At 37.7% G+C, this 26,655-nt stretch overlaps 1 protein-coding gene across 4 annotated transcripts in view; it reads right to left on the bottom strand.

Moving 5' to 3' along the window:
- Positions 1 to 25,804, bottom strand: part of NOVA1 (NOVA alternative splicing regulator 1) — a 132,863-nt gene extending 107,059 nt beyond the window's left edge. For all 4 annotated transcript variants that reach the window (XM_065753761.1, XM_065753762.1, XM_065753768.1 and 1 more), the window contains exons 1-2: positions 24,884 to 25,804; positions 22,868 to 23,011 (exon numbers count right to left, since the gene is read on the bottom strand). In XM_065753761.1, the coding sequence (XP_065609833.1) occupies positions 22,868 to 23,011; positions 24,884 to 25,019 (280 nt within the window). In that variant the 5' untranslated portion in view covers positions 25,020 to 25,804. The remainder of the gene's footprint in view (positions 1 to 22,867; positions 23,012 to 24,883) is intronic.
- Positions 25,805 to 26,655: the final 851 nt, after the last annotated feature.

Below are 26,655 nucleotides of genomic sequence, written 5' to 3'. Positions count from 1 at the left end.
ACTTCTCTCTTAAGCATTGATGATCCTAGTCAGGTGGTTTAAAGCAAACAGCTGAACTGAGAGAAGACACATAGCAGGTATCGCACTAATAGTCTGACAAAAATTACTGCCTTTTTTTTTTTCACCATTAAACTGGATCATCCATACTTACAACTGTGACGCAACTGAACTTAAATGGCAAAATTTGGGTAAGTATTATCCACTTTTAGTACCTGAAATTGTGTACCTTCATAAAAAAGATGTTAAATATCTAGAAGAAACATCTGCTTTCATAAGAAGACTCACAAAGACAATCAATGGAAAGATGGAATACAAAAACCATAACATACTATAGTTATATCTATGTTATGTTAGCATATCATAGTCAAATCTAAGTGCCTCCTAAGTTTGAAAACTCCCTCTGAGCGAGCAACTCACAGCATGCCACCATTGAGCCAACAAGCATGCTATCTGGTTTAAATGAATTAAGCAATAAAAAAAATATTTAGCTCAGGCGAGCAGGTCCACCACTAATTTCACTTTTGGGGTAGCAAATGACTGGCCCTTATGGATTGGTAACAGACTTAATTTATCTTACGTCATCTTCCATTCTTATCCGGATTTGGCAACAGAGTAGCCATCCACAATTTGGCCATCTACAAACAGCACCATATATATTAGAAAGCAATGAATTTTCCACAAGGAAAAGTTGTTGTTAGGATAGCACAACTGACTTAAAGTTTTACCTTCTGAACTTAAGCAAAATTATAAACAAGGAGACTAAATGAATATTTAATGTTTGGGGATTTACTTGTATTATTTAGAGTGGTTATACAGGCAAGACGTTGTCCTTACGAACAAATAAAGAATTGGAAAGGCAGGTCAAGGGCACTGCATTGGTGCAGGGCCAGGAAACAGAAGGTGTTGAATAGAGAAAACTGGTAGATCTGATGACTGGATCTGCATTCTAGTACACCAGAATTTCCTTTATTTAATACTGTATAATCTGATTTGGATGGCAAAGCTCGCAACAATTCATATGGGGAAAGTTATGAACAACTACTTATTGTTTCTACTGAAATTCTATCAAGAGCTATGAGAAATGTTTCAATGAATGCAAGTTGCACTGAAAGTCAGGCCTCCTATTTATTTTCGTGGAAACTCTGACAAGGATACAAAGAGCACAATGACACTATTTGACAAGAGCTGTAAAACACTTTTTTCAACAGCCACCACACCATTAGCTACACATTTTCAGCAGCAATGTACAAGAGCCTGCATGTCGCACTTATAAAAATCTACACAGCCATCCAGAACATTGCTGTTGCTACTGCTGAAACACCCCAGCACAACAGAGTGTCAAAATTCACGTCTCCATAAATGCTCAGCAAGTGGTGACGGACATCAGTTGGTGACATCCTCTCCACCTTGACAAATTCAGTGACACACCTTTGCTTTAAACATCCTTGCATGTCAGATGCCATTTTGTCAGACTGTCCTCTGGTCAAATCTGTCGCATAGCAACAAACTTAAATGGAATATTGCTGGGAAAGTTCAATCTCTCCTGCCATGCCACTGAAATCAGCCTCTGATGTTGTGTGCCAATGTAATAAAATTGGAGGCATTACTTTCAGAGCAGCCTTGATATATAAAAGGGAATTTGTAGCGATGGTGTATTTATCAACATTGATATATTTTTTCCAAATATTTCTTCATTCTCCCTACAAAAGAAACATCCACTTGCTACATGGTTGGTTACGCATTATGTATACTTACAAAGAAATACACTACAAGTCATTTTGAAACATACATTGTGTAAAGTACACAATGAGGTAAAAATAAGGAATCCCTTGATTCATTAAATGTAGCAATACATCACCTTCTAGCTGTTCAGCTAGGAAAAACAGATGTTTAACTGATACTTAACTGATACCTGACATAGGAAGTGAAAAAAGGAAACAAGACAGACAAATGGATGAGAAGATTTTTTTGATTCTAATTGGGATTTTTTTTCCCCAAAATATTTCATATATTTAAAATAACTCCTGTAAACAACAAAATGTAAATAATGAATCTGAAAAAATAATTTTATTTGCAGTGTTCTTTGTTCCAAGTTGACTATTCTACATTACATTATACAAAGCAGAAATAAGGTACTCTAAAAGTTACTGTCCTTGATCATATTAATCTTTTCACGCTTCTGAATGACTGCTGTCAATGGAAGATCGACTGATAAAGTAAAAAGCATGTCATTTTCTGAGCAACAAAAAAAAATATTAAATGGATAGAAAACAGTATTTTAAATATTAAGCTTTACATTACTTATGGTAAATTTTTTTCAATGCCTAAAGAAAGTACACCACTCAAAAGCACCCTCTCTACTTAAAGGCCAACAAAATAAAAAAGAATTGCATTCTACTAAGTGAAAAAAAGAAAAAAGAGAAAAAAAGAAATAACCCTCAAGCTAAAAGCTGCTCGTTTTTGTGGTTCCAAAAGATTCCTATTGAATAAAAGAACATATTCAGTTAACCAAAATTAGAGATAACTGAAAACCACAGGTATTTACAGAAAACACATTTTAAGCCACATATAAAATATTATTTCCCAGAGAATCTGTACATTGTAGTTAGTGGTACATTTGAATTTTAAAAGAAAACCAAATGAACACAAACAAGTCTATATCCTTTTAACATCAGGAAACCACAACTGCCTCAGTCCTTTCACATCTGTTATTGAAGATAGTCCCCCTAGTATAAGACATTTTATCCACACATCAGCCACATTTGTTTTGTCACATTGCAACAGACACTGCAGAAGAATTCCAGTGTTACACTTTTCTGCACAAGAAAAAACACTCAAAGGAAAGTGCTTTCAGTGAAATGAAAGGTTAATTTGTTTTCAGTTTGAAGAATCAAATTAATAGCTAATGATTTTAGATGCTGTAATTTTAGAAGCAATAAGCTTCAGTTTTTGAATTAAAAATAAACAAAGTCATAAAACTCTAGTGATTATTCTCCAAATTTCTAAAATCATCAAGTTTCCTACAGATTGCTTTACCGAATCACAGAACTGTAGGGGCTGGAAGGGACCTCTAGAGATCAGCTAGTCCAACTCCCCTGCCAAAGCTCCCTAGATGACAATGCACATATATGTGTCCAGACAGGTCTTGAACGTCTCCAAAGGAGACTCTGCTACCCACCTCTCTGTGCAGCCTGTGCCAATGCTCTGTCACCATCACTATGAAAAAGTTCCCACGCACATCTGTGTGGAACTTCCTATGCTTCAGTTTGTGGCCATTTCCCTCCATTCTATCACCATGCACCACTGAAAAGAGACCAACCTCGTCCCTTTGCCTCCTGCTACTTAGATACTTATAGACATGGATCAGATCCCCTCTGAGTCTTCTTAGGTCATTTATCATCTTTGTAGCCCTCTGCTAGACTCTTTCCAGGAGATCTCTGCCTTTTTTGTACCATGGAGCCCAGAACTGGACACAACACTCCAGGTGAGGCCGCATCAAAGAAGAGTAGAGGGGTAGGATCACCTCCCTCGACCTGCTGGCCACGTTCTTTTTAATGCACCCCAGGATCCCATTGGCCTTCTTGGCCACCAGGGCACACTGCTGGCTCATGGCCAGCCTGTTATCCAATAGGATACCCAGGTCCCCCTCAGAGCTCCTCTCCAGCAGGTCATCCCCCAGCCTGTACCGGTGCATGCGGTTATTCCTCCCTAGATGCAAGTCTATGCACTTGTTCTTGTTAAACCTAGTTCCTCTTTACCCAACTCTTCAGACTGTCCAGGTCTTGCTGAAAGGCAGCACAGCCTTCTGACCCCTCATCAAGTTCACTGATGAAGATGTTGAACAAGAATGGACCGAGCACTGACCGCTGAGGAATACCACTAAACACAGGCCTTCATCTGGACTCTGCACTGCCAATCACAACCCTCTGAACTCTGCCAGTCAGCCAGTTCTCAACCACCTTACTGTCCACTCATGTTTTCCACACTTCCTCAGCTTCATTTGTTTGTTTGACTAAGAAAACCAGAAATTGATATTTTTCCTTTATAATTAAGATTGCCTAACATTCTAGTATGTTTTATAAACAATACAACTTCTGTCTTCACTTAGATCTCAATTTGTCAAACCATTGTTAATGCAAAAGCCTTTTTTGGACCTCTGCCTTTAACTGACTGGTTTTCTACTTCTTCCAAGTTTCAGCAAAGATAATAAGCGATTACCAATGAAACCTTGAAAAATAAATAATTCCCTCATATTAAGCACTTTTTAAATGCTTCTCTATAAAATCCACCCACAAGTGGGAGAGATGCCTTTCACCACAATCTTCCTCCCAGTCAAATGCAGTTAAATGAGAAACCTCTGAAGAACTGAGATTAGCCAAGATCAGGAACCAAAGTTACCCAAAGAATGCCAAGACTCATTTGCTCCCACAAAACTTCTACATGCCATCCTGACTGATCTCTGTTTTTGGAATATGACTGTCTGGTTTACTTCACATTTTAAAATGCTCAGCATAACCTCTCTGTTTTCCTAGTAACTGTGACCTGCTCTTGTGACAGGAGACAAACAGTTTCTACAAAACCAATGTTTAAAGTGGAAGAGCAGGGTTGGTGACCAATGCTTTTAAGAGAAAATGACTGACACTGACAAGTTCAGGGAAAGAAGAAGTAGCATATTTGCTCAGAAATCAATGCTAGCTTAGGAGAACCAATTGCCTGAGACAACATTCTGACCAATGCTAACATTCAGTTAAACCTAACTTTCCATAGACAAGTGATTGCACTGGGCATTATTTATACATACCAAGTTTTAAGCAAGAGCAATTTATCACTGTGCTAATAATAACACAGTGCTAATATAACAAGCTGGCATTTTCACTAGCGATGAACAAGATCCTACATGTCACACTGGTAAAACTCTGCACCAAAGGAGGTGACCCATTGTCAGCCTTGCCACTGCTGAAATGCACTAGCCACCACTCACTGTGCTTTTTGGTCTCCATAAATGTTCAGCAACTGTGCATTGATGACAATTTTCTCTGCTGGAGGCATTCAATGACATACCTCTGCTTACTACCTGTCACTCATCAAAAAAATTTAACATAGTATTGGTAGGAAGGTTCAACCTCTACTGCCATACCACCAACATCTATCTCTGATTTTTTCAATTAATTCACAATCCTTTTAGAATCCACTGTCCTGTATTATTGTATTTTCAACAGCGCCTCTCCTTCATATGAGAAATCCTAAGTTAAAAAGTAACACTTAGGAAGTCAACTTCTCACTTATATACAGTAGCAACCATGCACGTCACATTTCCTCACACTAAACCACTCTGACCCCTCTGGGCTGTTTTCTACAAAAATAAACAGAAGATAGTTACAAGTTAGGACACATAACTGCAGTTACTACTAAAGAAACACTCCAGAACAAATTCAATAAAGATACCTGCATTCAGTCTTAGAATAAACAAGTTCCTGAAAAATTAAAATTAATAAAGTATCACATGAGGATCTAGTCAAAACACATTAGTATTTTTAGTTAATTAGTTAGATTGCACCATTAAAAAATGGTTCTCATTAATAGTTTGTTACTAACTTCAGAATCTAGAGACTTATTTAAAGAAGTGATAACAGTATCACATATTTCAATCTTCTTCTATCTGGAACTAATGTTTATTTTTGTCTGGCATAGAAAAGGTATATTGGAATGCAGTTAGTTCTTAACAACCTGTCCACTTTTAAGGAAAAAAAAAATCAAATGTCACAACATTATTGTTAGTGAGATCATTTATGTGCTTTATTGTTGGCAAGGAAAGAAAACAGTCTATGTACTTCACGTGCCCTCACTGCAGTGGGTTTTTTTGGACAAGTGTGAATAAAAACGCAAAGTACTTTAGCTATGTAGTGGTATAAAATAAGGCTCTTCTGATCTGTATATACTTATGTTTGTGTTCAAAACTATGACCACCTCTGTACTGGTACCTAAATGTTTTTTGGGTTTTTTTTTTTAATGCATATTAGGTGTGTATGTACACATGTAAGAAGACATACATTACCCTTTCATCTACCAAATATTTCATTCTCATAAGTTAACCTTCTTTTCATTCCATTTGTAAAGATTGCTGGGCAACAGCTCACACCAGGAGATCCAAGCAAATAAACAGACAACAGCTCTGATGTTTTACAAAGTTACAGAGTTGCAAGTATAGTAGGCATTTCACTGTTTTACAGACACCACAGAAAGATTTCTCCTTCTTGAATCCACCATCACATTGAGCACAAAATCTGAAGCAGCACAACTGTGAAACTCAGAACCAAAATTAGACTTTACAATTCTAAAGCAGTAACATCTAGGAGTGAAAAATAAGGAAACAGAGAGAATTCAAACAACTGTCATGCACAATTATCAGTTAATCAGAAACCTTTTTGGATAAGACTATCAAAAAGAGTAACAGCAAGAACATCAAATGCAAAGTTGCTACATTAATGCGACTGAAGGAAAAGTTGATTCACCCAGTTAAGTCTGTTGATTTCAAACACTGATAACAGGCTTACATTCAAGAAGGGAAAAATAAGTATGAAATAAATTGTTATTCTTCCCTAGCTCACAAAAAAAAAAAAAAAAATGAGTATGCACAGCTAACCATGTTTCAAAAACAATTCCCAGACAGATAATAAGGAGGAAAAGACTCTTTATTCCTGCTATATTTAAAAAAAACACAATTATTAATCCACACTTCAATAAATTCATTCTTGGTAGGCACAGAGCATCTCTAACACTTCCAATGTTGTTATCTGACAAAGTCAAATTTATGAATACTACTACCAAATAGCCAATAAAAAACATAGTCTTCTGGTTATTTTAATTTATATTTATATATGAGAATTTCTTCCTGTGTTTACTTATTTTAAAATTGAAGTAGTCACCAAAAGTATCTCCAACAAGATGCAAGATAAAATTTTTAAGTGCAAAATCAGAAATGCTGACTTCAATCCAAACACCCAACAACTCCATCAAGGATGATGCCCAATGGAAGCCTCATTGGATAATATGAACAACAACAACAACAAAAACACTAATCTTCTCCAGTTTCACCACCTTCCTTGTCCACTTGATATTTTCCTAAAACATATCCTTCCTTCCCCTAGTTCTTATTTTGGTATATGAATGGGAATTTGATAGAAATGGTTACCTAGAATGCTCATCCTTTCTTCTGTTACTTTAAAATAGTCTTAACTGAGCACATACCAAACAGCAGAGCAGCAGAGAAAGGCTCAGTCATGACTTCACAGCAGTGTGACATTACAAGACTATCTGTCAGTGTTACCTCTAACTAGGAACAGAAAAAAAAAAAAAGACTGGAGAGAAGGATAAAAAGTATTATTCTGGTAACACTCATAGAAAAATAAAACTTACAAAGAAGAAAAACAAACTGAATTTTCATTAAAATTATTTAAAGGTTGTCTTTATCCATAAAGTATGTTCAGGGTTTTCTTTAGTGAAGCTGTAAGCTTCAGGTCTCCTTGTTTTAAAATTCCTTCTGTCACAGCTAAAATAGCTTATAAATTCAGGGAAGGTAAAGTGACAGTCATAAACCAACTACACTACCTTAATAATTACTTATCCTGATTGTTGATTAAAAATTGACAATTAACATAAAGTGCTAAAAATACATCGGCTATACATATGCAGAGTAACCATAAACTTTTATCTATTCTTTTAAACAGACAAATCACTCCTAACTTCCTTTTGTAAATCAGTCTCAAAGAGAAATCTTCACGACAAAATTTCTCAAGCTAACTCCATGAGCTTTATGCAAAGAAAAACAGACCTATTACAAAACATTTTTCAGTGTTCATGTGATATGGATAAAAATTACAAACACACACACATCACACTTATAATTATGTAGTACATGTATTTAATTCCAAAGCTGTTCTCAGCTCTTAAACAGTAACCAGGAAGGTAAATTACTTTGGATAATGAACAGATTCTTGTTTTTTGCATTTGTACAGGAGAATACTCAGATTCTGGGGAAAACTCAGATTCCTGCATGCTTAGCCAAGACAATCTCTAGGAAAGATGGGAAGGAATCAGCACTCCTGGTGAGAAATCTCAAGTATACTGCACCTCACTTTGTGAGGGAACCTGAACCTCAAGTGTACAAATGGTCTTAGCACCACTTGTTACATAAATCTGTAAGGATTTCAAACTGTCAAGCTTTTGCAGACTTAAATACATAAACTTAATGGCCCCTAAGTAACAATAATAAATATAACAAAATAACTCAGCACAACCTAAAAACTGGTACTACCTATATTTTAAAATTCCTCTATTGCCAAGACAGTAATTGTTAGTACTTACAAGATGTTTTTTCTTAACTACTCAGAAATTTAGGCTGCTTAAAAACTTCAGCTTTTCATTCTTAAACCTGTGGAAAAGTATTATTACCAAAAGCTAATTTTAAAATCAAGAAGTCTTTTCTTTCCGAAGAAATGCATTCTTCTTTGTATCTAAGATACTGACAGAGTTGAAAATTTAAATATGCCAACATTCCTCATGTTAGAGAAAATAATCATCACAGGTCTAGAAAAGAGTAACCTAGAAAATTCTCTATAACCTATTTTTAAAAAAATCTCTTTGGTTTCTATGGATTTCTCGAGACTCCACTTTATAAGTTGGTAATTCTTCCAAATATTTAGCCAAAGAAACCAGACATCAACAAGCAGGGCACTGAAGTTTCAAATACTTTAACCAAGCATGCTCCTTCTCCTGTATTCTTTCTTCCTTTTTCTAGAAATCATCACCTTTATATAATTCAAGCTAAATTGGTCAATTTCAAAGTGGACCACACTGAAAATAAAACTATCTATAGTAAAAATGATGAGAACAAAAAAGTAAGATGCATCCAACATTTATACATGGGTAGATGCAATACAGAATCTTTAAAGTGACTTAACTGTTCATTTTGAATGGAAATACAACAGACATTCCATTATGGAAAGTAATTTCTGTTCCTGTTACTAGAGAATATAGTTGATAAGGCTGAATGCTACAGAGAAAGTTACTTCCACCACCAAAAGCTGATTTAAATGAAGGAGAACTTCTAGATTTAAGAAACTGTTCCTTTAATCTCCTGCCTGCTTTTGCAGTGTACTAAAAAACATGGCAACGAAGCCAGAAAATAACCCTATATCCACGTTGTCAGAACAGCAGCAACACTATACAGCATAAGAGCAGCCACTGAATGGCTATAATAGCTACAGTCAATGACAGCAAAAGTGGTAAACAAGGCAAGGCTCATGAAACACAGTCTAGGAAACATCTCTCTGAGACATCTCTACTAAGTTTGCACAGAACTGCCTTCTTGTCTTTAGAAGACTATATACACCTCACCTCTTCCCACAGCTTTTTCATGTACAATGCACACAATGAACAAGAAATTAAAAACATTCAAGTTTTTCAGCTACTTGACTTTGAAATTCCATTTTTTTCCAGTTTGAGCTCTGGGAAGGGCAGGAAGAATTGGCTGTATTTTTGATCTACAATTTGTTGTTGCCATAACAAAACATACTAAGGAATCCAATTCCAACACAGTTTTCATTGCCAACTAAACTAATTTTTAACTCACATTATTAATTTATGAACTAGATCACTTATTCATGTGACATTTTGCTTGGAATCATTTGACTCTTAAAATAGAACTACTTTTCTCACTTTTTTTCTTTTTCTTTTTTGAGGGAGAGAGGTACCATACATACTTTCAGGGAAAAAAAAAGGCTACTAAATGACCAACAAATCCTAGAAATCATACAACGCTAGGATTTCCTATTTTTCTCCCTTATTATCATACTATTTTTTCTTCCTTATTCTTATCCTTAAGTGCTTCCTTATTCTGGAGTTGAGAATTAGGGCCACCTGCAATATGGTAGAACTGAATGATATCAAAGCATAATTCTGCATGATGCCCCACTAAAAGTTCTGTGAAACAGGGCAGTAGTCCCTCACATTAACTAAATTCCATTTATCATAATAAAAAAAGAAATCACCTCGTTATTATCCTATAAAAGGTATGTCTGTGACTAGCTTGTTTGTGTAATCTCATATAAATTAACACCAAGCTCTCAGGTCTTTATCCTATCTCATTTTAGACATCTATTCAGTAAGCAAATGTACTTCAGAGCTTTTCCTTCACATTTATCTCAGAAACAAGATGGACAGCATCACCTCAATTTTGGGGCATGTGGCAAACATGAAAAGGACTACTACTAAGAGATTTCATGGTTTTTCCTGAAAGGGCAGCAGATGAGTGACTCCTAGTTCAATAGGTCCTTTCAACACCAACATTCTAACTATTTAATGAGAGTACCTTCCCAGAAGCTCTCTCAGTTCCCTCCTACACTATATTCCTTTTGAGCACAAAAAGAAGCACCCCAAGAATAACCTGTGTATAGGAACAGGGACAAGGGCCTAACCAACACACACAAATGTAAACTCTGATAATTTCCATAACCCTTAACAGTGTCTGCCAGCACACCAAGACAAAACTGAATTAAGTTTTGCTTCCCAGCCCCCACCCACAGTCAAAAAGGAAAAGACTTTATACAACACTTGAGTGTTAATAATCCCAGTGGCTGGTGAGTGGGACATTAGACAAGGCATTGAGGCTATACCCCATTCAGCAACAGGTAGAAGTCATAATTATCAACATTGCTTTGTTGGCAAATCCAAAACATAGCAGCATAAAAGCTAAAGAAAAATAACTCCAACCCAGCTAGACCTTGTAAATCTTATACTAGTAACTTCCTTTAGCAAAATTGTATTTGAAAGTCTCACTGCTCTCCCTTGAGTTTTGTTATGTGTGATAGGTAATTTTTATCTAACTAGTGTGAAAAGGGCAGGCTTTTAACAACTGCTCACAATTCTCAAGTGCTTAGAGATTATGATTTAAGTCTTAGAAAAAAAAAAGTGAAGGAAGTTCTGCCTGCGGAAGAACAACAGGCCTTCTTTCCCCATTATAGACTTCTTACAGTAAGATTTCTGACTGTCCCTCAACATTACCTATACCATTATTTTAAGAAGTGTTTTAAGTCCAAATTAAATAGAAAATTGTAAAATATTATGGGAAGCATATACTAGTCAAAGATTCCACTAAAAATGCAGAAAATTACAGCTATTTACTGAGGTATCAAAAATAGGTTTTCTCAAAGAAAAAGGTCTGCCATCATTATCTACAGGTTCATAAAAAGGAATCAATATAACAGAATTAACAGCTTTCAGTTGTAAAATTACTGATTCCAGTAATACAGAACATTAAACATGCCATTTGAGATATATGCCAGTTTAAACTACCACATATGGCATATCTATCTAATTATCACAGTTTGTGTTTTCATTAAGCAGAGCTGTTCTGGTTTTTAAACAATGTGTCAAAAAGCACTGTTTTATCTGAAAACAGAAAACACTATTTTACAACACCACTCAGTTAATATTATATTTTTAATGTCAAGCATTCTACAGGTTAAAAGCATCACAAGTTCCTCTAATGTCTCAGTACACCTTTTAGCTTTTTTTGATTAGTAAAAAGTTAAGGGAATTCTAACAGAAAGTTTCTGAAAATTGGCTTCCAAGTCTTAAATACAGCTATTTGACATACTAAGTCTTAAGTCATCATGGACAAATAAAACAGTCAAGTTAATCATTCTCCCAGATTTGCATATGATTAAGAAAATATTGTGTTTGCACACGTGCTACTTCATCAGTGGCAGAGAAGACAGACTGCTTGTGTTCATTCTTCACGTGCAATTTGACCTCACTAAAAACAATTGTTATTGCAGAAACATACATTCTAATTGTAGTCCAATACAGATCATGCCCTAAATATTTTATTTCAGACTCTCCAGCATGTGTTTGGTAGAACTTTTCAGAAAAGAAGAGCTTTTCAGAAGCATTTATTATTTTTACTATTTTCTCATGTAAACACACAAAGAACTTGAACACAATTACCATGAAACATTACTAATTTCTCTTTTTGCAGCTCATAAAAAGTATCATGTATTTTTAAACTACAACATCAAAATGCACACGGAAAGATAATTATAATGGCCAAATAATTATGCACCAATAAGTCCCAGTAGCTTTGGATTTTTTATTCAGGAATATGAAGTAAATAAATATATAACATCAAGTCATCAACTCCATTTGCCACTGTGTCCTTCAGTTCTTTTTTTTTGATAACTTAGTCTGAAATCAGACAATACTTATAAACACTTGCACATACCGTGTCTCATTCTAAAAGCATAGATGAGACAAAAAAAGAACACAAGAAGAATCGTCTCCTTCTTTTTTATCATTTGTTTTTAAACAAACATTCAGATCTTGAACCTACAATTACTTTGGTAAATGTACCAAAGGTTTCTGTTTAACTCAAAACCAAACAAGCAGACAATAATTACAAAACTATTATATTAATTTATCATTAAAATAAATGTATTTTATATGCATTAACTATTGCAGAAATAATATGAAAGGTGATAGATTTTGGACAATAAACCCAAAATACTTTTATTTCATTTTCAATTCATAAATTGAATAAATAAATAGACTCAGATTTTCAAGACAATTAAGTCTTGTTTAAACAATGTGCAAAAAAGCAAACAAATAAAAAAACAACAACAAAGTATTTCAACATTTTTCTTTCCTGAAAAGTCCAGACAATCCTTTTAAAAAAAAAAAGCATACTTAGCATAATGAAAACATCATCAACAGTGCTACTACTATGCCCTAAAAGACTCCCCTCCATCTCCATGGTGTTTTTTAAGTTTTGTATTCACAGACTCCTTGATGGATAAAAAAATCCAAATTAAAACACCGTCATGCTTACAACTACAGAGATCACTGCAATCACCTATCCTCATCTCCTATGCAACATTTCTCAGAAGAAATCCCTGCACTATTACAGGTGCCCATTTCACTAGATGCAGATTCTCCAGAAATGGTCTTTAAATTTTAAACATGGGTCAAATACCATAACCCCTAATAAATTATTATTACATCTGAACATTTGTTTTGGAGAAACAAGGCATGCAAATCAGAGCTGGTCATTCTAGTAATAGTGCCAGCTACTTAAAGTCAAAATCACTGTTCTTCAGACAGCTAATATAAAGCTGCCAAAATTCACAAGCAGAGACTTCTTAACAAAATAAAATCTACAAAAATAACTTCACACAAGATGAAATTCAACAAGTTGCTGGTATAGCCAACACTGAAATCATAGTAGCCATTTGTGTACCATATTAGCAAGCTAATCCCTCAAAAAATGGACAAAAACAACTGCAGATTTATTTTCTAATGTTGAACATATGCCTGTGCTGGTGAAGGGAAAAAAAAATGAAAAATATACAGATTTTCTAATTCTAGATGACTACATTCTGCTCCCTCTCCATGTCTGCACCCTCAAAATAAAATGGTGTTTTGTCCTACCAAATTGTGAAGGAAAAAGACCGGCGCTACTTCTGAACATCACAACCAAAACATTTTTAAGAACCATAAAAATGAGCCATTGTAAAAAGATTATACAGAAACGACTATTAGTTACTGATTAAAAACTACAACTTTATCCAAACTTAAAATTCAAATTACAAAGGCTTAAAATACACTGTTTAATTCAGACACCAGTCTTGCAACCACCATTCACTCTACATATCTTTGAGACTAAAAGTATAAAAGTTCACAAAGCACTTACATAAACTGAGCTTTTTATATGTACATAGTAAGGGAAACATATGCAAGGACAAATATGGCTCCCCATTTCATTGACGTTCTCATCAATAACATGCCAATAATAAAGCTCTAAGAATAGTAACTACACTTAGATTTCTACACACTCTTAAAAATACTGATTTTAACTTGATTTAAAACCTGGCTACTTGAGGAACTGCTTGTTTCCTTCTTCCAAATACTAGTTATTCAGAAAAAGAATACATGATGTACTCATGTAAAACAAAGAGCTGTGGGCCATGCAAGATAACTGTTTTTTCTCAAGGTTTTCCTTTCAAATGTAAAGTTGCAGATTTATCATACAAAACTCTCCTTTTTCTGATTATTTAGGATCAATTAATCATAAAATACTTTTTAATTTAATGCATTATGCTGGCACCTATTAAAAAAGCTAGTCATGTATATAGATCCAAACAAAACTAGAATACAGCTTATTGAGTTAAAGAGTATTTATTTTATTACTGTTAATAGCAGTGCAAATACTAGATGAGCACTTGGTGTTATTACCAACCTAAGAAAAAAACTTGCATTCCTGAAAGATAATCTCTGTGATGTTAGCACTTCTTTTTATTAAGCATTTCACTATGCTGGAATTTATATGCTTAAGGAAGAATAAACTAAGGCTAGCAGATTTTACCATATGCTACACTGCGTAGTCGAAGACGTATAAGTTAGGAAATTATATAATTATAAGGAGTTCTGGGAATTAAATTTTTACTTTAAATTGACAGTTACCAAGTGTCCATCTAATACAGCAAGTAGAAGGCATACAATGAAATGTGAGTTTACATGCAGGACACAAAACATACGTGTTCTATATCTAACACCTCTCATTGCAGTAAATCGCTTTTATAAAATGTAAGAAATTTGTTAGCAGCATTTTTTGCAGACCCTTGAAAACCTACAGGTTGCTGGATGAGCCTCTTCTGCTCCACAGAAATTCTCTTCCAAACCATGTCAATAAACTGCTAAGAAGCCACTGATTTCCTTTTTTGCCACCCTCAGGAAAACTGATGGTAAACTACCAGATTAAAAATAAACATTCTGCAAACCCATCTTAATACTGCTGCCAAGACAGTACCTATTGGAGCACCTAAACTGCTGCTTCTACTATATCCTCTCCTATCCACATGCAGGAAGCACCAGATTACAGATGGGAACAACACGTAAACCTCATTTAGATCAAGCTTCGACATTCTATGGTATGTGGCCCACATGGTCTTTCCTTCTCCTTCAACGTCATGTTACTTCACTGTCCAATTCTTTGGGAACACAGTGGGATACATTTTAACTCCATGCATACACGTGATGCTCAGTGAAGCCAAATGAATGGCTGTATGTCACTTCCCACTTCGGTAGTGCATTATTTTAAAGAGATATTTTCAATGATTTGTCTTAAAGACGCTTCGAAGCTGGATATCCAGTTAAGTATGCGCAATTTTTCACATACAGTTTGAAAAATCAAAGCTAAGAATATATTAGAAAAATGATAAATTGCTGCTGCCTCTGATTACCTGCTTCTCGACAGTGAAAATTTTTCCCCATACTGCCAATGAAGAATCTTTGGAAAGAACTAAAGTCACTGCTTCAAAATATAATAAAATGCACGTGCATACAAATCTTCCAAGAGCTCTGGAGGTGTTCTTGATTCAAGCAAACAAGTGGCACTCTATGAAGTGGGGAAAACAGTACAGATGTGTGAAGCTCTTTATGTGGAAATTAAAAGAGTTAAATGGCACTGAGCAAGCCACAAAAAGTGCTTTTAAAATAGAAGCACATGAACATGCACAGAACCTCAGTATCTAATTTAATTAATGACTGAGAATGCAAAGGCTCCAACTGGTGAAATATTAGCAGCAGCCTCAATTTCACTGTAGTTCTGTATCTTACCTGAATGATTCTCAAAAAAATGTCAATACATTGATTGTATTTTTCATCTGATCCTGTCAATGCTGAGATGACAGGCCCTGCAGAATGCAGTGAGAGATCAATGATGAAAAACAGGTGTTTAGTCTCTTTACAATCAAAACCTACAAGTTGAGGCAAATATGAAATTTGGTCTGGGATTTACACTCCTTTATATCTAACATGCTAATTTTACATAATCATTTTCACCTATGTACACCGACAACTACCTCTCTTTCTCATTTGGAAGTAAGCAAGCTACTTGATGCCAAGGTCATTCATATTGCCACAGTATAACTTTAAACCTGGTCCCTAATTCACTACTCCACAGCATATTTACATCAGCTACTCTATACAACAACTCATGTTGTCTATGGCTTTTCATGAAGGGGACTTAATTCTGACCATCGATTACGGAGAATTCTTAAACTTTACTTAAGTCTATAGCAATTCACATATCAAGACAAGCAACGCACGAAAATATTGCTCATACCTAACTCAAATACAGGCTGACAAATTCATACTCAGAAGTTACAAAGACATCCTAGCATTGTCCAGCTTGGAGCTGACTTCCACAGACATGTTTCCAAATACTGCCTTAACCTGAAGTTTCAATCACACCAGTTAAGTGCCTCCAAATGAATTTTAAAGCTAGGCTATAATCAACAAGAACAGAATGTTTAATATTAAGTCAACACCAATCAGATGCAACCATAATCAATTATTTAACATGATAAAGTGAAAACAAGTTAACATGTGGGGTTCAGGTGAATTTAGATAGCTTTTTATTATGTATTTAAAATATTTAATATTTCTATTAACTATAGGGAAAATTGAAAGAAAAAAAAAGTATCCTGATAATCATTTCTCTTTCATTTAAAATACAAGCAACACAGTTAATCCTTAGAATGCCATGAATAATCCCAATTTGGGATGAAGATACCTCCCAAATCAAAATAAAAAGAGGTTGAAATAGAGTCTTACAAGTCAGAAGTATAAAAACATAATTAAGATCAACAGTTTAAGTTCAGGTTTGATATTTCCTCTGGGCGTGAAAAGACAGAATGGCCCTCAATACCAGGATGAATATAAGCAACCTGATAGTGTCCTGAAGTCATGCCACACAGTCAAAATAGTAGCATCTCCACAGTAAATTAACAGACTAGCACATGTACAACGCATTAATTTATTCTGCCAAATAGCAAATTCCAATTATACTTTTTCACATTACTATAAATTCTCAAACGAATCACGACTGAGCTGGCCAACACAAGTACCTAGCATATCCCAATCGAGAGCATACTACAGAACACAAGAAACACATACCAGGCACTGACACAAAAAGTTTGTTCAAAGTGAAAGAGAAGTAAAATTAAATGCTTGGAGAACGGCCTTTATTTATTTATTCTCCTCCCATTCTATTTGCTTAGACAATGCAACTATTTTCATTATCCTGACAAAAGATATAACTGTCTGTTAAACAACAATATTTTTGCTATGTCCATTATAATGGTGACACTTCAATATCATGTTTATCACCTTCATTATTCCACAGATAATTGATATAGGAAAAATGTAATGTATTCTGAATTAGAACTGCTAGAAGAATTTCATGCTAGTGTCAGACAATTAGAAAACCTCAAGTCCTACCAAGAAGCATGCCACCAATAATATTCCAAAAAGCAGTGTTTCCATTCATAGTACATATTGTGCTTTTCACCATGACACTGCAACCTCCAAGGGTCAGATTAATTAAGCCCAAGAGCAGCTGCAGTGCAACGTGAGAAGCACACTGCCAGAGACTCACCAGCCCAGCACAATTACCTGGAGCATTCCAGTACTGTCACTGACAACTACCACACTCCTCACCAGGTCATTAACTCCTGCAGGTTGGCTGATAAATGATTGAAATAAAGAAATAAATAACCCTAACTAACCTCTTTATAATACTGCAAAGATGACCGTATCAGCTACAGGATGCAATGATAAATCCCAGAGAGATGACCGTCAGTCAAATCTCTCCAGATGTTGCTTTAACTTTATGCTAGAGCAGTATCCAAAGATGGAAATGAGACAGTAAACAGGCACAAGCCCTTCTCCCAAATCCCTTTATCCCCCATTTCGAATAGCAAGTCTAACAAATTCTCTAAATTTGAGGTCTCATTCCCTGGCCAAAAAGCTACTAATTACCAATGAAATAAATTACAGTCAACTACAGAGGATTGTCAATTAATAAATGTAACACAGTATTTGAGAAAGATACTGACTGCTACAGGATAAAACCACAAGGAAAAAAAAAGTTTCCGTACCTACTGAGAATCATATCGTTTTCAACAAAATTGAAAAAAAAAGTAAAAGAAATAATCCCAAGAGAATAGAAAAACATCACTAAATGCAGCATTTCCTTGTGTTGACCCCATCCATTCACATTTTGTTCTTTATTATGCAAAAAAAAAAAAAAAGTGGACCAATAACTTTAAGATATAGGCTATTTCAAATCTATCAAGTTGTTTTACATACTTATGTAAGAGAAAGGCACAGCACTTTCTTGCAATCCACAACACCATTTACCCTGTAAAAGTTTATTCACTTATTAACATAGACAAGTCCCTGCATATAGAAGAAACCAGCACAAACCTTCCACTTCTCCTGAATATTTTTCTAATTCTGCCACATGAGAAGCTGCTAAATTTACACTGGGCAAATTAGATATGGAACAACCTCAAGATTATATGCAGCTACATATTCAGTTTCAGCTTCCTTTCAAATGTAAAATGTACTAAAGATCTGCTGTCTAACATGCTAACTTTTTTTAATGCTGTTCCAGTAACTAGGCAACTGACAACTGTCCAACTGAGAATTATCCCTCTGAACAGCTGGCAATCAACACTAGAGTGGTTTTTTTGTTGTTGCTGTTTCTTTTGTTGTTGTTGTGGTTTTTTTTCTTTAGTAGAAAGATCAGTAATTATAGCTCCTTTAAAAAACTACACAGCTATGAAGAATCCACCTCTGAAGCCTGTTTAGTCACCTCCCTGTTTCAAAGATCCCAGTAGTTGCTCTTATCAGTAAATGTTTACAGCAGAATCTGAAAATCTTCGATTCATTTAGAAAGTCTCTACTTAGAGAATGTCAACACTTCAAAAAAAAAAAAGAGAGAAATATCAAGAATGAAAATAGAATGCATTTACTCATCTATGACAGCCCCCTTCAAGGAACCATGACAATAGACAGCTAAACTAACTCCAATCTAGCTTTTATCCGCTTTATTTCTCTTTTATTTTTAATACTCCTCCATAGCTGAAAAATAGCATTTCAGTAACATTATTCCATGAGTTGACTTTTAAAATATGTACTCCTTTTGCTACTTTAGCTATCTTTTATAATTAGAAATTAACATGACAATTCCTATATGATATAAAGGAAACAGTGGTGAAACAAGCTTGATATATTACACCTTCCCCCTACCTAGCAGTTAAATGAAACTCAAAAGTGAACTTAGAAATTTCTATAGTTAATTATATATTCAACACACTTAAGGAGTTTTCAGGAGTCACAATGAGATAATTTTCAAAAGGACACATGAACAAAGTACAGCTAGATGATCTCACGGTCATGGATGTTTAAAAAAAGACAGACATTCAAACACAAAACGTCTCTAACAAATGACTGTGAAAACATCATGGAAACATACTTCATATATTCTACTTGAGGAAGAGGAAAGAAACTCCTCCTTTCATATTCTTCAAGTACTTAGATCCCTGCTGATCAGAAATCTGTTACAAAAACAACAGCTACTCTATTGTTAAAAGCAGTAAAACCTTATCTCCATTTAATTATGTTTTTATTAAGCTCTGCTCTTAATATGATCTGATTTAAGTACATGTATGACTTCATATTCCAATAAATTAAAAAACACTGACTGAGCTCAAATTCACTCAAGCATCAAGTTCAGATCAGGCAAGATCCTGTTGCAAGATAAACAACGTGATGCAACGTAACATAATTTTGTGCGTGTGTGTGAGTGAGAGACTTGAAGGGGGTGGGGGCGAGTGCTGAGAGAAAGCAAGAGAGAAAGCAAGTGCACGTCAACATTTGCAAGGGAAAAAAAAAACATATGTCCCCAGGAGTTCTCATTCCAGCACTTGGTGTAATTCAGAATTGAGAAACAGGGGGAAAAAAAGCAACGAAAATACTGACATCATTTTATATTGTGCAAAATACAACCATAAATCAAAATAGGTCAGCAAAAGGGCTGCTTGCTTTATGAAGTTTATTTTAGACATTCTGCATTAATATTGATATGTGAGTATTTAAATTTTTGACCAAAATTTCGTAGTCTATACATACACTATATGTATCTGCAAAAGTTACCAGCATTATTTTAAAAGTAGGGCCTATTTTTGCCAGTCTAATTTTGTTTCTACTAATCTAGTGGGACAAGACTGAAAGAATCAGAGATAAGCACAAACTTAAACCACAGAAGTCCAGTCCAGAAAAAGTCAGCTGGTAACCTGAAAAGAGTAAATTTGTTTACTCAAAAAATAAGACTGTGGTCAAAATGGATTTATGTACTGCTTCCTACTTTGTGAACCAAGATGTTCAGTGAAAAGCTGATTTTTTTTTTTCTTCATGTCTTGTAATAAGAGCTACCATGTAACTCTTCAGGAATTTTGTCACTTTTTTGATGCACAAAAATAATTCCAACAGAAAAATCAGTCTGCATACTGAAGTCCTATATCACAGAAAAAATAAAGAACAATATTAGATCATAGAAACTACTCATGACTTCCATATTACTTAGAACCAATTTCCTCCTTTCCAAACAGCAACTTAATTGGACTGTACTAAGACTTCTGGGAAAAATGAAAAGTTCCACAAAAACTTGAATGAGTAAACATTTCATAATGAAATGTACAGTAAACACATTTTGAGTCACATTCATACATGTACAGGCTAAGCAACCTGAATAATCGCTTAAGAAACATTGTACAAAAAATAAACAGTATCTTTATATTAGCTACAAGGTTTCCTTTCCCTAATGCTATACGAGTCTGAGGGTCTGGAAGATACCCAAAAGTCATCAGCTCAGGGAATGCAAGGACCTCTAAAAATTCCAGAGGCTTGTGGTCAAGTGCAAACAGAAAGACCAACCAGAGCTAACCCCAACGGAGTCCATTTCTCAGATCTATTCCATGCCTTAGCAGCTATCAGTCACCAATTTCCATGAAACACTCACTTTCTACGCAGTGTGGCTGCAAATTTAAAGCAGGAAGTATGAAGTCAATCTGGAACTTCATTTGCACCTGTTACAGTTATACAGTTTGAGCCTGTCTTTCCTAGTTGTCTGCATTACTACTACTGATTTTAAGAGAGAATGTGTTTGTCACAAAGATTTCTACTGGTGTCTAGCTCACTACTTTTTAGTTTTCAAAGGTTTCTCTACTACTGCTAATACGTCCCTACAATTTGCAACACAAAAAAAAATGTAATTCTGGTTTAATCAGAAAACAGAAGAACTACGCTGGAATACTAAACAAAAGATCCAATCTTTGGAGCCTCCTTTTCAACTGAGTGTAAATAAACTGTAGTAAAATGAAAAGGCTTGTAATTTGGAATCTTAAATATACTTCATAAACACCAATTTTCTACAACATCCTTGCATATCTCATACTACCTCATGTATAATGCAGAAAATCTATTTCATTTTCATCTATTGACAGCAAATTTAATTTACTATTGCAGCTCTTTACGCAGATTATACTATTAATTCTGCAATCAGGCCCTTTTGAATGTTTTTATTTGTTCCTAGAATTTTCACAATTCTACATTGATTGTTTTTTCCCCACATTCTACCATACCTTTCAAAATAAAGGATCGTATTTTTTTTAACTTTCTGAAAGGGGAAAGAAAAATTTTAAAAAGGAAAAACAAAATAAAAGGACAACAAGCATCAGCTTATAAACTATATCTTTCAACAGAAAAAACTACATGCATTACTTCAACCTTGGACTTGTAGGTATTACAAATCTCATTCATCAAGGAAAGGTACAACAGGTGCATTAAAACATCCATAACAAAAATAATCATCGTAAAAAGGCCACGATATCTCCATTAATAAGAAATTATCCACTTCTGCTTCATACTGTACTTAGAAGACGGGGAAAATAAATGCTAATATGTTAGTTTTCCACTTACACCCGTACCAATTGCCTTCACTGTTTCACAGAATTCAACTTGTTAAACAAGATCAAATGAAAAGTAGCCCTTATTTTTCCACAGAAAGGTCAGTAACACCTAGTCAATTCTAAACCACCAGATGATCATCAACATAGAATCAAAACATCAGAAACAGTACCACTCATGTTATTATACAGCATCTATTTATAAGAACTCCAAATCACATTCAATTACAGAATGATAATTTGTTAATCTTAAGGAAAAAGAATTATTATCCAACTGCAGAAACCAAAATGTTGTATACTGTTATGTAAGACCTCCTCTTCAGAACTTTTACAGAAGAAATATAAAATCAGATGTTTAATTACTTATCATACACCAACATTAAAAACTTATTTCTTGTGTACAGATGCAATGGATGTAAAATACTTGCTCCTTAATCGTTCAAAGTATTTCCCTTTTATAATAGTTTTCTTTCACTACTATGATAAACATAATATAAGGAATATCTAAAGAGCAGCTCCTGTCCTCTTTACTTCGCTCCAGAGCCAGTGAACAAAGCAATGAGGCATAAAGAAAGTACATAATGGATTTAAAGTAAATGGCCCATTCTTTAAGAGGAGGCCTCTCAATTTTACTCATTCTAGCTTAATTGTCATTGCAATGTCTGAAAACTTCAAACGAACCATTATTTTTACGCCAGCTGTCAAGTTGGTTCCTTAAAGCCAGATTTTATTTTATTAAAAAAACAAAATTTTTTTCAGCAACATTGAAAACATTTTCAGACATATCAAGCAGTTAGATTACTAGACGATAATCTACACACTTCATTCTATACATCAAGTAATATGGAACATTACGTTCACCGCTGCACTTTGTAGCATGCTTTTCAGATATAATGTTTTGCGCTGCACTTGTGCTTATGTGCCAACATATGAAACATAGTGACACTTTCATACAACCCATGGGATTTAAACATAAAGAATCAGCTAATTTTCGCACCTACCTGGGTAAAAATCTTTGGATTTAGACAGCTTGATGGTGGCCCCAGTCTCTTTCTGCAACTGAACAATTGTCTGTCCTCCCTTTCCAATTATAGATCCAGCAGCATAACTAGGTATGAGGACCTTTAGAAAATATTGGCCATCCTCTGAAAAATTGAGATATGCATGGTTAACGTGACTTACAAACTTTGATCTCCCCCCCCCCCCACCCCCGACCCACAAATGTTACATCTTTAGCCTCATCCAATAATGCATGCATTTACATCTAACCAGTTGCATCATTCACAAGACATGCTTGGACTACGCCTCTCATATTTCAAAATACACACATTTATTTTAAGCAAAATAAAGAATCCTTATACCTTTCTTAATTCCGTACAATAATAAGAATAAAATTTTATTTCAAAGACGGAATTTTTTCAGCTTTTCTGCTGCTAACCACAGCACACAGAAATGACTGAATCCTTAAAAAAAAAAAAAAAAAAAGCTCTGCACAAAAACGTGCCTCGTCACAACTACAACCTTGCTTGAAAATACTGCAAAAGAAATGCCAAAACTAAGGAGGAATGAATTGTAAATTTTGATGGGCTATTTGTTTGTCATTAGCAAACACATGAGAATAGCAATTAGCTATTGCATGCATTCTTCTTAAGTGAGAAAAACAACTACTCTGCTACCAAATAACCCACCCAAAATGTGGGGTTTTATTCCAAGCATCAGCCACTGCCAAGAAAACAACTCAACATGGTGTGGATGGAATCACTTGCCTAAGTAATCCTGGTGTATTCCTTTAGCACTTCTTAAGCAACAGTGATCTCTTTTAAGCTCATTAATTAAAGGACATTAAGAAGAATTTTTCCCAGTTAATCAAAAGCCCAAGTCACATACTGTAAATACACTTAAAAGGTGATGAGATAGACAATGCAAGTCCTCTACTCACTGCTAGCATTAAAGCATACAACTAGAACTGTAAAAAAAAAAAGTGTAATGAATGAAAAAAAAAATCTCAATCTGATCTAGCAACTGATCAATCATCAGTGCTCTCATCCCAAGTCAGCGACACTGAAATCTGACAGCCTTCTGTAACCAGCTCTGAAAAAGTGCAGAACAATAAAGGTTGGTTGATTCCCCAGACTCAGGTTCTCCCCAGTGATTAAGAAGATGTCCCATTGGCTTTAGCATCAAGATTTTTTACCATGGAATCTATTTTACAAAGTTATTGTTGGGTTCCCCCCCCCATCACCACCCTTAAGCAAGAGGAGTTCACCTCACTTTTCCCATTCAAACCTACAAGCGCCTTAAGTGCTTGCGTGTGACAATAGTGCCCATCCATATTCATCCAGCCGGCTGCACGATGCACTATATATAGCCAGCCTGCTGTCTCAATATCGGGCAAATAAATTCACCTCTGCCTCGGTGCATTGTTATGACGACTCCCGTACAAACGAGCGGAGGAGATGCCGGTCCCGTTATAACTCATCTCCCCCGGCGAGGGCGGGCTGATAGCTTCCGAGTCCCCACGGCACAGCCGGCTCCCCCCGCGGCAGCCAGCCCTCGCCCCCCGCCAGCCAAACAACACCGTGCACAGGCTGACAAAAGCACCGAGGCCAAGGCAGAGGGAAACGCAGGGCAAGGCTGAAACGCAACTTGTGACCCGAAGGATGCGAAGGGAGGAAAGTGCGTTTGTCTCCTCGCAGCCGGCTGCCATTGATCGGAGCCAATTGTACGGAGGGTGCGGGGGGAGCCCCGCACGCCTGCCCGCCCGCCGCCGGGTCGCGGCCGCACAGCCCCTGCGTGGGCATTAAATCAAAAGCCCGGTGGATGCTGAAAAGCGACGCCATTTTGATGAATGATAACGTTAGAGAAATGGGAATGCCTGGGGGGGGGGGGCGAGGGGGAGGCAGGCAGGCAGGTAGGGAGGGAAGGAGGGAAGGAAGGAAGGAAGGAAGGAAGGGGAGAGGTGGGTGGGTCGGTCGGGCGCGGGGGGGGGGGGGGGAGGCGGCGGAGGAGATACCCACCGCCCGTGTTGGTCCTCTTCGTGCTGCCTGCTTCGGGGGGGGCTTCCAGCGGTCTTTTCCGGGAGTCCGGCGGGTCCAGGTCTATGGGAACCCCGGTGTGGGTCCCGTTCTGCTGGATGGGAGCTGCCGCCATCATGTTTGCTGCTGCTCGGAGGAGAATTGTCTCTTCCCTTCGGTGTTGGGGGGGAAGGGAGGGAAGGGGGAGGAGGAGGAGGAGGAGGAGGAGGAGGAAGGAAGAGGAAGGGAAAGGGGGAGGAGGAAGGGAGGGGGCTCGTCCCGTTCTCTTGTCCTTTTCGAAAATGTAGAACTAGGCTCGGGGTTGCCGAGGATGCTGCGCGCCTTGTTTATCTGGCAGCCAGGGGGGAGGGAAAGAGGAAAGGAGGGAGGGAAGCGGGCAGGACTGGGCTGGAGGAGCAGCTGCAGTGCAGTGTCAGGAGGAGATGAGGAGCGGGGAGACGGGGGCGAGAGAGGGGAGAGAAGCGGGAGAGGGGAGGAGGGGGAGCGAAGAGTGAGACGGGAGGAGGAGAGGACGGAGTGAGTGGGAGAGGAGAGGAGGGGAGAGAGTGGGAGAGGAGGGGAGCGAGAACGAGTGAGACGGAGGAGAACGGGCGGGAGGGGGAGCGGCGTGAGGAGGAGGAGGGAGCGGTGTAAATGGTGGGCGAGTGAGAGAGGGGGAGATGATTCACACCGCTACCGAGCCCCTCCGGGCCCTGCCTGCCCTAGCGCTGCGGCGCGGCCGCCCGCTGCTCTCGGGCCCTCATGCTCTCCTCGGCTGACGAGCTCGACACGGGACCGAGGCGGGTGGGCTCCGTGTCCGCCCAGTACCGCCGCCGGACGCCCCGGCAGCTAGCGGGCTCGACGAGCAGGAGCCCACCGACCTCGGCCACCCCGCAGAAACCCCCGAGGCAGGAGAGGTTAGATCCGGGGTCCCAGCCTGAAGGGGGGGGGGAGGGAGAGGGGGAGACATCGGTGTGGGAGGGGGTGGGGAGTGGGGGGGGAGGGGAGCGGCTTAAAAAAAAAGAAGGCGTGGTTTCCTTTGAAGACGAGCGGGAGATCTAACCAATGGGAACAAAAGAGAGCGAGGCCGGGATTGAGCGGAGCGGCCAATCGCGGGCCGTGTGCGGCAGAGCCCGTCGGAGGTGGTGGGGGGGGGGGGGGGGGGGGAAGGCGGGGGCGGTTTAACCTCTGCGGCAGCCCGAGGGGTGGGGGCTGGCGGTGGGAGGGCGTGTGCGGAGGTCGCTCCCGCCCCGGGAGGGTCCGCGCTGTGGTGCCGCGTCACCTGGGTTACGCGCGGAGCCCGCGTCTGTCGGGAAGGACGGCTGCGGCGGAGGCGGAGGCGCCGGGTAGCGGGGCCGTGGCCGAGCGGGGTCGGTCGCACCTCCTCCGTCGGTGGTGAGCCGGGTCGGCTCTTCTGCCGGCAGCTGGGCGAGGGCCGATCCCGCGGGCTCATAGGAAAAATAATAAAGAGATTATTTCTGATGCGGTGACAGCTGGGCTAAGCCCGGGCTGCGTGACACAGCGCGGCATTTCTTGCATAAATATTTAATGGAAATGCAAAGATGATTCACTGCAGCCGGGGGTATTTCCGTTTGCAAATGTCAAAGTATTCAAACTGAAGCTTAAGAGGGTCGCGAGGTTCCAAGAGCACGAAGGTGGGAGGGATTGTCCGTGTGCTAGGAAAGCATTTTTATTCTGCTCTGTACCGTTTAATCCGCTCGTTACCTTTGGAATAAATTGGCAGTGTAACCAGAACTGCCGCGATCAGCTCCAGA

Source organism: Cyrtonyx montezumae, unplaced genomic scaffold, assembly GCF_038088225.1.
Source record: "Cyrtonyx montezumae isolate F1298 unplaced genomic scaffold, pur_monq_1.0 scaffold_10, whole genome shotgun sequence".
NCBI lineage: Eukaryota > Metazoa > Chordata > Aves > Galliformes > Odontophoridae > Cyrtonyx > Cyrtonyx montezumae.
This window is presented reverse-complemented; position numbering and strand designations above follow the sequence as displayed.